Raw genomic sequence first — 12,624 nt, 5'->3', positions numbered from 1 at the left:
TACGTCCAGCTTTATTTTTATTTTTAAACAAGGTCTCACTCGGTTGATGAGATTCTCACAACTTGCTGAGGCTGTCCTCAAACCTGTGATCCTCCTGTCTCAGCATCCCAAGTATTGGGATTATAAGCATGTGCCACCACACCCAGCCTAAATTTTTTATTTTGAAACAAGATCTTCCATAATTACTGAGGCTGGCCTCAAACCTACTATCTTTCTGTGTCAGCCTCCCAAGTACTAAAATTTATAGATGTGTACCACCATACCTGTCTTTAATTTAATTTATTATTATTTTTACTTATTATTTATAACACTGGAGATTGAATCTAGGGACATTCTCCCTCTGACCTGCACTCCATTTTAGTTTTTTATTTGGAAATAAGGTCTCCCTAAATAGTTGACAGTCTCATTAAATAGCAGAAGCCGTCCTCGAATCTGTGATCCTCCTGTCTCAGCCTCCCAAGTACAGGAATTACAGGTGTATGCCACCACACCCAGCTTTTACTTTATATTATATTGGAACTGGAGATTGAAACTACAGGTGTTCTGCCTTCAAGCTATATCTCCACCCCCCCATATTCTTTTATTTTTCTTTTAATTTTATATTGGGTATTGAACTCAGGGGCATTTTACCTCTGAGCTACACTCCCTGCCCTATTTTATTGTTGTTTTGAAACATGGTTTTACTAGAATGATGGGAGTCTCACTACTTGCTAAGGTTGTCCTCAAAACTGATCTTTCTGTCTCAGCCTCCCAAGTACTGGGATTACAAGTGTGGGCCACTACCATACCTAACACTCCCCCTCTTTTTAAAAAAAAAATTATTATTATTATTATTATTATTGTTATTATTATTATTGCAATACTGGGGGTGGAACCCAGGGGCATTCTACCTCCAAGCTACACCCCCTGTCCTATTTTTTATTCTTTTTTTATTTTGAAACAAGGTCTCACTGAGTTGCAGAGGGCCTCACTATGTAGCTGAGGCTGTCTGTGAACCGCGATGCTCCGGTCTCAGCCTCCCGAATGCTGGGATTACAAGCGTACGCCACCACGCCCGGCTCCCTCTTTATTGAATAAAAAAAAAAATAGGGTTGGGGATGTAGCTTGACTGTAGTAGAATGCCCCTAGATTTAATCCCTAATACAAAAATGTTTTTCTGCAGTTTTTGTTATTATAGCTAAATTAAGTTATCCAGCCTGGCGAGGTGGTGAACACTTGTAATCCCAGTATATTTGGGATGCTGAAACATGAGGATTGCAGATTCAAAGCCATCTTGGATAACTTAGCAAGACCCTGTTTCCTAATAAAAAATAAAATAGGTCTGGAGTAATAGCCTGGAGGTAGAAGGTCCCTAGGTTCCATTCCCAATACCCCCCCCCCCACACACACACACACATTTATTAGCCGGGCATGGTGGCGGACTCTTTTAATCCCCGTAATCGGGAGGCTAAGACTTGAGGATTACAGTTCGCAGACAGCCTTAGCTACTTAGGCCCTCCGCAACTTAGTGAGACTCTGTTTCAAAGTAAAGAATAAAAAATAGGGCAGGGGGTGTAGCTCAGAAGTCAAATGCCCCTGGGTTTCATCCCCAGACCTGCAAAAATAAAGAATAAAAAATAGGGCTGGGGTGTAGCTCAGAGGTAGAATGTCCCTGGGCTACATCCCCAGTACCCCCCACACACACAAAAAAAACCAAAGTTATCCAAGTTAATGAAATTTCCCTCAGCTAGCCATAGTTTTGTTTGTTTTGTTTGTGGCACTGGGGATAGAACCCAGGGGCTTTCTACCTCTGGGCTACACTCCCAGACCTATTTTATATTTTATTTTGAAACAGGGTCTCACTAAGCTGCTGAGAGCCTCACTAAGGAGCTGAGGCTGGCTTCGAACCTGTATGATCTTCCTGTCTCAGCCTCCCAAACGCAGGGATTACAAGTGTGCGCCACCACGCTCGGCTGCTAGCCAGAAATTTGTTCAGGGTAGTTGGTATAAATCAGTCTGTAGAGCGAGTCCAGGGTAACATCCCTTTTCTTGTTTTTGTGATCTTTATGATTCTGAATGAGTTTTTTCTTTGTTAATTTCAGCAGCACAGTCAGCAGCCTCCATTCAAGAGTTGATTCATTAGAAAAGTCGAACACTAAGCTGATTGAAGAGGTACTGTTCTTGAGTAATGAATAATCTTTTTTTCCTGGGCCTACTGGTGTGATCCATTTTAAGTATGAGTGCCTTAAGTGGATTTACATACACACTTTCTTCATGTTAGAATACTTGGAGTTGCAATTGATTTTAAGTTCTACAGAGTCAGGTGTGGTAGTGCATGTCTGTAATCCTAGTACTTGGGAAGCTGAGACAGGAGGATTGTGTGTTGGAGGCTAAACTCAGCAACTTTGTTAGATCCTCAGCAACCTAGTGAGACTGTTTCAAAATAAGAAATAAAAAGGGCTGAGGGTATGGCTTGGAAGTAGAATGCCCCATGGTTCCATCCCCAATACTGCCTACCTCCCCAGAGTTCTAGAGAAGACACATATTCTTAGGCAAATTCCTGTTTATGTGAATCTGTGAGATACTATTATGTAATATTCAAAGCTCCAGAAATGTGCTGGAGATGAAACTCACACATATGCTTCTATAGATAAGCTGTACTTCTCATATTTTTTTTTTTTTTTGGTGGTACTGGGGTTCCTGGAAGCCCTTCTACCTCTGGGCTACACTCCCAGACCTATTTTATATTTTTATTTAGAAACAGGGTCTCCTAAGCCAGCGCACGCGGCTGGCTTCGAACCTGCGCGATCCTCCTGTCTCTGCCTCCCAAGCGCGGGGATTACAAGCGTGCGCCACCATGCCCAGCTGTACTTCTCATATTTATTTATTTATTTATTTTTATTTTGTGGGGATGGGGATGGAACCCAGGGGCATTAGATTCTTTATTTTGAAACAGGGTCTAACTAAGCGTGTGCCTCCATGTCCGGCCTTTATTTTTATTTTATTTATTTGTTTATTTATTTATTTATTTATTTATTTTGTGGGTCTGGGGCTGGAACCCAGAGGCATTTGACCTCCGAGCTACAACCCCTGCCCATTTTTGAAACAGGTTCTCACTGAGTTGTGAAGGGCCTCACTAAGTAGCTGAGGCTGTCTGCGAACCGTGACCCTCCTGTCTCAGCCTCCCAAATGCTGGGATTACAAGCATGTGCCACCATGCCCGGCTCTTTATTTTTATTTTAAAACAGGGTCTTGCTAGGTTTATGAGTGTTACTACTTGCTTAGGCTGTCATCAAACCCATGATCCTTTTATTTCAGCCTCCCAACTTTAGCTCTTATTTGAATACTATTGGTAGAGTTGATTTTTAGGGAAGTTTTTTATTTTTATTTTTTGCAGGTCTGAGAGTGGAACCCAGGGGCATTTGACCTTTGAGCTATACCCCCTGCCCTATTTTTTAGTCTTTATTTTGAAACAGGGTCGAGCCGGGCGTGGTGGTGTACGCTTGTAATCCCAGCGCTTGGGAGGCTGAGACAGGAGGATCACACAGGTTCAAAGCCATCCTCAGCTACTTAGTGAGGCTCTCAGTAACTTAATGAGACCTTGTTTCCAAATAAAATATAAAATGGGTCTGGGAGTATAGCCCGGAAGTAGTAAATAAGTAAATAATCAAACCAAAGAGTTATTGTTTCCTAGTTCCAAAGTTACTTAGGCTAGAGGAAGAAACTGTTTTCAGCGTTATAAACTTTATTTTCCATGTTAACTAAAATTCTTATTTCTTTCAGAATTGGCCTGCTTTTTTCAAATTGTAGAGCACATGATGATTTGTGTGATTGCAATTAAGAATGCATCTTGATTTGGGCGTGGTGGTACATGCTTGTAATCCCAGTACTTGGAAGGCTGAAAGAGGAGGATTGCAGATTAAAAGCCAGCCACAGCAATTTAGTGAGGCTCTCAGCAACTTAGATCCTGTTTCCAAATAAAAAAATAAAACAGGGCTGAGCATGTAGCCTGGATGTAGGAAGTTTCTCCTGTCCATCCCCAGTACCTCAAAAAGTAACCAGGTGTGGTGCCACATGCTTGTAATCCCAGCATTTGGGAGGCTGAGACAGGAGGATTGCAGTTCATGGACAGCCTCAGTTACTGCTTAGTGAGGCCCTTTGTAATTCAGTGAGACCTTGTTTCAAAATAAAGAATAAAAAATAGGGCTGGGGGTGTAGCTCAGAGGTAGAATGCCCCTGGGTTTTATCTCCAGTACGGAAGGAAGGAAGGAAGGAAGGAAAATATTTGATATACCAGTAGCAACCAATTTTGCAAATAAACAGAATGCATCTTTATTTCAATATTTGGACTCCTAATTGGGACCTTTACAGTTTCTCACTAGTTTGTACCTCTTTTACATTGATACTGGGGATTGAACCCAGGGGCGTTCATTCTACCTCTGAGCTGCAATCCCAGCCTTATTTTTTTGTTTTTCATTTTTTATTTTGAAAGTCTCACTAAGTTGCTGAGGCTGGTCTCGAACCTGCAATCCTGTCTTAGCCTCCCAAGTATGTGGATCCACACCTGACAGTTATGACTTTTCTTCTCGGCACACTATTTAGTTCAAGCTGAATTCCCAGTAAAGTGTTAAGAAATGTATTTATTGAAAGCCAGCTTTTTTTTTTTTCACTTCTGGGGATTGAACCCCGGGGCATTCTACCTCCAAGTTACACCCCCAGCCCTGTTTTTTCAATTTAATTTTTTTTGTGTGTGTGATACTGGGGATGGAATCCAGGGCCTTCTACCTCCGAGCTCCACCCCTAAACCTATTTTATATTTTATTTGGAAATGGAGTCTCACTAAGTTGCCAAGAACTTCACTAAGCTGCTGAGGCTGACTTGAACCTGCAGTTAGCTTCCCAAGCACTGGGATTACAAGCATGTGCCACCACATCCGGCTCATTTTATTTTATTATTTTATTTTTTAAATTTTTTTGCAGTACCAGGAATTGAACCCAGAAGGCATTCTACTTCCAATCTACACCCCCTTCCCTCTTTTTCATTCTTTATCTGGAAACAGAGTCCAGTAGCTGAGGCTGATGACGAACCTACAGTCCCCCGTCTCAGCCTCTGAAGTTCTAGAGTACTGGGATTACTAGCATGTATCACCACGCCTGGCTCTATTATTTATTTATTTATTTATTTATTTATTTATTTATTTATTTATTGCAGTATTGGGGATTGAAAACGAGGGCATCTACCTCTGATCTAAACCCCCATTCCTATTTTTTAATTCTTAGATTTTTTGTGTGTGTCTATGGGTCTGAGGATAGAACCCAGGGGCATTCTACCTCCACGCTACACCCCCTGCCCTATTTTTTATTCTTTATTTTGAAATAGGTCCTCACTGAGTAGCTGAGGCTGCCCGCGAACCGCGATCCTCCGCTCTCAGCCTCCTAACTGCTGGGATTACAAGCGTGTGCCACCATGCCCGGCTTAATTATTTTGAAACAGGATCTAAGTTGCAGAGGGCCTAAGTAGCTGAGGCAGATGCAAACCTGCAATCTTCCTGTCTCAGCTTCCCATGTATTGGGATTACAAGCGTGTGCTACCATGCCCAGCTATCAAAAACCAACCTTAAAGAATGATCCTGGCCGGGTTTGGTGACGCACGCTTGTAATCCCCGCGCTTGGGAGGCGGAGACAGGAGGATCGCGCAGGTTCAAAGCTAGCTGTGCTGGCCTAAGAGACCCTGTTTCAAAAATATAAAATAGGTCTGGGAGTGTAGCCCGGAGGTAGAAAGGGTTCCAGGAACCCCAGTACCACCAAAAAATAAAAATTAAAAAAAAAAATGATCCTTAGTTTGATTTCTTAGGATCCCTCTCTTCATTCTCAGCCTCTGAGACAAACCACCTGTCTTTCATATTTAGCCAGCTCATGTCAGTCAGTCACTGGATTTCCTATGCCATGTCCACATTCATAGTGTGTCTGTCTTGTCAGCACCGTCAACATCTGTGTTCCATATTCGATGATAGCACAAGCTTCTTCCCTCATACATGTTTATGTCTTTTCATAAGTCAATACAGTCTTCATGGTTAGCTTGTAATTCTTTATATGTTTATCCACACACTTTCTCTTCAGGACATACCATAAATTTGACAGCACAATGTTTTTATTATAAGCATAACAAATAAGCACAATGTCTTTCAACGAAGCTGGTGTGGTGGCACACCCATGTAATCCTAGTACTTGGAAGGCTGAAACAGGAGGATCACAGGTTCAAGACTAGTCTCAGCAATCTAATGAGACTCTCAGCAACTTAATGACACCCTGTTTTAAACAAAAAATAAAATAGGGCTGAGGGGTATAGCTCTGGGTAGACAGCCTCTGGGTTCAATTTCCAGTTCCAAAAAATGACAAAGTTTTTTTTTTTTTTTTTTTTTTTGGTGGTACAGGGGCTTTCTATCTCTGGGCTATACTTCCAGACCTATTTTTACATTTTATTTGGAAACAGGGTCTCACTAAGTTGCTGAGAGCCTCACTAAGTAGCTGAGGCTGACTTCGAACCTGCACTATCTTCTTCTCTCAGCCTCCCAAGCGCGGAGATTACAAACTTGTGCCAACACGCCCGGCTGACAATGTGTTTTACCTGTAAAGAAAAATAAGAAAGCCAGGCGTGGTGGCTTATGTTTATAATCCCAGCATTTGGGAAGCTGAAATAGGAGGATTGCACTTTGAGAACAGCCTCAGCTACTTAGTGAGGCCCTTTGCACCTCAGTGAATCCCTGTTTCAAAATAAAGAATAAAAAATAGGGCAGAGGGTGTGGGTCTGAAGTAGAATGCCCCTGGGTTCCATCCCCAGACCTGCCAAAAAATAAATAAATAAATAAATAAATAAAGAAAGAAAGAAAGAAAGAAAGAAAGAAAGAAAAAGAAGGAAAGAAAGAAAGAAAGAAAGAAAGAATAAAAAATTGGGCTGGGGGTATGGCTATGAGGTAGAATGCCCCGGAGTTCCATGGAACCCCAGTAACTCAAATAAAAAAGAAAAGAAAAAAGAAGAGTGTAATTTATTTTTCTTATGAAGGGTTCAGTGAATGTGAAAAACATTTTACTAATTTTAGGATTTTACTTTCTATTGTTTATACCTGCGAATGTAACTTGAAAAGCAAGTATAAATAAAGCTGTTTAAAATCTTTTTTCTTGTCCATGTTTTATCATTTTCAGTTAGCAATAGCAAAGAATAATATCATTAAGCTTCAAGAAGAAAATCACCAATTACGAAGTGAAAATAAGTTGATTTTAATGAAAACACAGCAGCGCCTAGAGGTAAGTATAGGCTGCTTTCACATACTGTTCTGTGTCAGAAATCACTGCGTTAGGGACTTTTACATAGACTAGGTATTTCAGTGCTGTATTACTAGTGACTATAAAATAACAAGTTTGTCTTCCTAGGTTACCAAAGTGGACGTGGAGACAGAGCTTCAGACGTATAAGCACTCGCGGCAGGGGCTGGATGAAATGTACAGTGACGCCAGAAGGCAGCTTCGGGATGAGTCTCAGTTACGGCAGGTAGCTTGCCCTGAGCCAGCAAAATCCTGCGAGGAGTTTGCTCTCAAGCAGGGATGCTGCTTTGTCATCTTTGATGTGGAGTAGCAGATTCACCCCGTAGTGCCCGCGCGTTCTTGAAGTTTCCACTCTATTTTTTTTTTTTTTTTTTTGCAGTACCGGAGATGGAACACAGGGCATTCTATTTCTGAGCTACACCCCTAGCCCAATTTTTCATTATTTATTTTGAAACATGGTCTCACTGAGTTGCGAAGGGCATTACTAAGTAGTAGCTGAGGCTGACCGCATACCCAGATCCTCCTGTCTCAGCCTCCCAAATGCTGCGATTATAAGCGTGATCCACCACGCCTGGCTTCTATTAGTGTTTTTGAAACTGAGTTATAATATGGTTGTAAATATTAGTAGAATGTTACACACACACACACACACACACACACACACACACACACACATATAATTTTTTTTTTTTTTTTTGGTGGTATTGGGGGCGGAACCCAGAGGCTTTCTACCTCTAGGCTATACTCCCAGACCTATTTTGCATTTTATTTTGAAACAGGATCTCACTAAGTTGCTGAGAGCCACACTAAGTAGCTGAGGCTGGCTTCAAACCTGCGCAATCCTCCTGTCTCAGCCTCCCAAGCGCTGGGATTACAAGCATGCGCCACCACGCCCGGCGAATGTTTTATTTTTTAATTCTTGAAATTTGAAATATAGAGAAAAAGTACAAATGTACAGTTTAATGAGTTGTAAGGCAAATACCTCTGTAACTATCACCCAGGTCAGGAAGAGCCTTTTGCTCTTGGTCTCTGATATTAGGATATCCCTCCTTGCCTGCCTTTCTCCCTTCCTCCATTTTCCTTTTCTTATGTATGTATGTATGTATGTATGTATGTATGTATGTATTTATTTATTCATTTATTTATTTATTTATTTTGGTGGTACTGGGGTTCCTAGAAACCCTCTACCTCTAGGCTACACTCCCAGACCTATTTTATATATATATATATATTTTTTTTTCTTTTTTTTGGTGGTACTGGGGTTCCTGGAAACCCTTCCACCTCCGGGCTACACTCCCAGACCTATTTTTACATTTTATATTTGGAAACAGGGTCTCCTAAGCCAGCGCGCGCGGCTGGCTTCGAACCTGCGCGATCCTCCTATCTCCGCCTCCCAAGCGCCGGGATTACAAGCGTGCGCCACCGCGCCCGGCTCCTTTCCTTTTGTACTGAGCAATGAACTGAGGCATTTTACCTCTGAGCTCTACCCCTAATTCTTTTATTTTTATTTTTATTTTGAACCAGGGTCTCACTAAGTTGCTGAAGCTGACCTTGAACTGTCTCAGCCTCCTGAGTCCTGGGATTGCAGATGTGTGCCAGGCTTGGTCTTTACTTGTAAAGGCTACTGTATTTGCTTGCTTGCTTGCTTGCTTTATTTCTTTATTTCTTTATTTTCAAGTACTGGGGATGGAACCCAGGGGCATTCTCCTTCCGAGCTACACTCAACCCTATTTTTTATTCTTTATTTTGAAACAGGGTCTCACTGAGTTGCAAAGGACCTTACTAAGTAGATGAGGCTGTTCTTGAACTGGGATCCTCCTGTCTCAGCCTCCCAAATGCTGGGGTTACAAGTGTGCACCACCATGCCCAGCTGTATTTGCTTTATTTAAAGAAAATTTATGCTGAATTTATGAGGCATAAAAATATTTGCTGACTCCATGCAAGATCTCCCAGTACTTGGGAGGCTGAGATAGAAAGATCTCAGCCTTGATCTCTCTTAAACCTTGGTCAAGGTTCAAAGCCAGCCTCAGCAATTAAGTGAGACTCTTGTCAACTTAGTGAGATCTTGTTTCCAAATTAAAAAAAAAAAATTAGCCAGGTGTGGTGGTGCACACTTGTAATCCAGGTAAGTTGCAGAGGATCTCACAAATTGTAGCAGCTGGTTGTGAACCTGTGATCCTCCTGTCTTAGCCTCCCAAGTACTGATTCAATCCCCAGCACCACAAAAACATATTAAAAGAAAGTGATGATTAACAATATAAAAGGTTATTGCAAGCCAGGTGAAGTGGCGCAAGCTTGTAATCCCAACATTTGGGAGGCTCACAGACGAGGATAGGAAGGTCACAGTTCGAGGACAGCCTCAGCTATGTAGTGAGACCCTGTTTCATAAAAGGAAAAAAAAAAAAAAAGCTGGCATGGTGGTGCATACTTGTAATTCCAGCATTCGGGAGGCTGAGACCAGAGGATCACGGTTCGCAGACAGCCTCAGCTACGTAGGAGGGTGTAGCTCAAAGGTCTTCCATCCCCAGACCCGCAAAAAAAAAAAAAAAAAAAAAAAGGAAAAGGAAAAGGAAAAAAGCGGACTGGAGATGTAGCTTGGAGGTAGAATGCCCTTGGGTTCCATCCCCAGTACTGCAATAAAATAAAACAAAAGTTATTTCATTTTAGAAAAAAGATGCATTTGAAATATTTAAAGTTACATTGTTATAGAATGAGTTGATTTACTTTAGTGGACTTAAAAGGAGTGGAAAATCTTTCCTGATTTCATTAACTGTTGTGTATCTGATTTTGCCATCAAGGTGGCATTTGAATTGAAGATGTGTTAAAATTGCAGGATGTGGAGAATGAGCTGTCAGTACAAGTTAGCATGAAACATGAGATAGAGCTTGCCATGAAGTTGTTGGAGAAAGACATCCATGAGAAACAAGATACTCTGATAGGCCTTCGACAACAGCTGGAGGAAGTTAAAGCAATCAACATCGAGATGTATCAGAAGTTACAGGTAATGAATGTTCTTCCGTTCTTGCAATGTTTCCTTCTTTTTTTTTTGGATTACTAGGAATCGAATCCAGACAAGTGCTTTACCACTGAGTTATATCCCCCAGTCTTTGTATGTAAGTTAAAATTTACGTAAGTTGCTGGTGGTCCTAAAACTTGAATCCTCCTGCCTTAGCCTCCCAAATACTGGGCTTACAGGTGTGTGCCACCATTCTTGGCTGAAAAATTTTTCATCTAAAGATGTAATACAGCTGGGCATGGTGGCGCACGCTTGTAATCCCAGCATTTGGGAGGCTGAGACCGAGGATCACGGTTCGTGGACAGCCTCGGCTACTAGTGAGGCCCTCTACAACTCAGTGTGACCCAGTTTCAAAATAAAGAATAAGAAATAGGGCAGGGGGTGTAGCTTGGAGGTCGAGTGCCCCTGGGTTCCATCACCAGATCTAGAAGAAAAAAAAAGGTGTAATACATTTTTATTCTTTTTTTGGTATTGGGGATTGAACCCAGGGGCTTTCTACCTCCAAGCTATAGCCCCAGCCCTATTTTTTAATTCTTTATTTTGAAACAAGGTCTCACTAAGTTGTGGAGGGCCTCACTAAGTAGCTGAGGCTAGCCACAAACTTGTGATCCTCCTGTCTCAGCCTCCCAAGTATTGGGATTACAGGCAAATGCCACTAAACCCAGCTTAAAGATATAATACATTTTGGGGTTGGGCATGGTGGCGCACACTTGTAATCCCAGCATTTGAAGCCAGCCTCAGCTACTTAGTGAGGCTCTCAGCAACTTAGACCCTGTTTCCAAATAAAATATAAAATAGGTCTGGGAGCTGGGCGTGGTGGTGCACGCTTGTAATCCCCACACTTGGGAGGCGGAGATAGGAGGATCACGCAGGTTCGAAGCCAGCCATGCTGGCTTAAGAGACCCTGTTTGCAAAAATAAAAAATATATAAAATAGGTCTGCGAGTGTAGCCTAGAGGTAGAAGGGCTTCCAGGAACCCCAGCACCACCAGAAAAAAAAAAAAAATAGGTCTGGGAGTATAGCCTGGAGGTAGAAAAGCCCTTGGTTCCACCCCCAGTACCATACACACAAAATAATATATAATACATTTTGATAAATTTCTTTATACACTGTATTCCTGAGGAAGAAATAAAAATTTTATTTGATTGCAATGCTTTTTGCCATTTTGGTACATTTTTCAGTAACTCGATATTTAGTTCTTTTTATTTTTGGTAGGTACTGGGATTGAACCCAGAGGCATTCTACCTCTGAGCTGCATGCTCGGCCCTAGTTTATTCTTCATTTTGAGACAAGATCTCACTAAGTTGTGGAGGACCTCACAAGTTGATGAGACTGGCTGCAAACCTTCGATCCTCCTGTCTCAGCCAAGCCTCACTATAAATAGATGTTTTTATTAAATAGACTTGTCAAAATCCTTTACAATGTAATTTTTATCTGGGTACAGTGATACACTCCTATAATCTCAGTACTTGAGAAGCTGAAATAGGATCAGTATAAAGTAATTTAGGAAGAGCGTGTTTCAAAATAAAAATAAAATAGGAAGCTGGGCACAGTGGTGCCTGCCTGTAATCTCAGTACTTGGGAGGCTAAAATAGGAAGATTAAAAGTTCAAGGACAGCCTCAGCAAGTAGTAAGACTCATTAACCTAATGAGACCCTATTTTATTTATTATTTTATTTTTTTGTTTTAATTTTAATTTTTTTGTGGCACTTGGGGATGGAACCCAGGGGCATTCTACTTCTGAGTTACACCCCCAGCCCTATTTTTTTATTCTTCATTTTGAAACAGGGTTTCATTTAGTTGCAAAGGGCCTCACTAAGTAGCTGAAGCTGTCCTTGAACTGCAATCCTCCTGTCTCAGCCTCCCAAATGCTGGGATTACAAGCGTGCGCCATCACACATGGCTTCTGAGACCCTATTATTTATTTATTTATTTATTTATTTATTTATTTATTTATTTATTTATTTATTTTTGGTGGTACTGGGGTTCCTGGAAGCCCTTCTTCCTCCGGGCTACACTCCCACGGGCTACACTCCCAGACCGATTTTTTAATACTTTTTTATGTGGAAACAGGGTCTCTTAAGCCAGCACACCTGGCTTCAAACCTGCCTGATCCTCCTGTCTCCGCCTCCCAAGCACAGGGATTACAAACTGTGCCACCACGCCTGGCTGAGACCCTATTTTAAAATAAAAAAATAGCCAGGCGTGGTGGCACACACTTATAATCCCAGCATTCGGGAGGCCGAGACCAGAGGATCGCGGTTTGCAGACAGCCTCAGCTATGTAGTGAGGCCCTCTGCAACTCAGT

General features: G+C 41.7%; 1 protein-coding gene across 1 annotated transcript in view; it reads left to right on the top strand.

Annotated features, from left to right (window-relative positions):
- RUFY2 (RUN and FYVE domain containing 2) overlaps positions 1-12,624 on the top strand; it is a gene marked incomplete at both ends in the record, with an annotated part of 50,931 nt that overhangs the window by 23,034 nt on the left and 15,273 nt on the right. Inside the window, 4 exons of the mRNA XM_080695066.1 lie at positions 2,082-2,151; positions 7,182-7,283; positions 7,410-7,526; positions 10,134-10,301. Coding sequence (XP_080551192.1) covers positions 2,082-2,151; positions 7,182-7,283; positions 7,410-7,526; positions 10,134-10,301 — 457 coding nt within the window. The remainder of the gene's footprint in view (positions 1-2,081; positions 2,152-7,181; positions 7,284-7,409; positions 7,527-10,133; positions 10,302-12,624) is intronic.

The sequence above is a fragment of the Muscardinus avellanarius genome, assembly GCF_963383645.1.
Source record: "Muscardinus avellanarius genome assembly, chromosome: 4".
In the NCBI taxonomy this organism is placed as follows: Eukaryota; Metazoa; Chordata; class Mammalia; order Rodentia; family Gliridae; genus Muscardinus; species Muscardinus avellanarius.
Note: the sequence above shows the minus strand (reverse complement) of the source record. Positions and strands in the feature narration are given on the sequence as shown.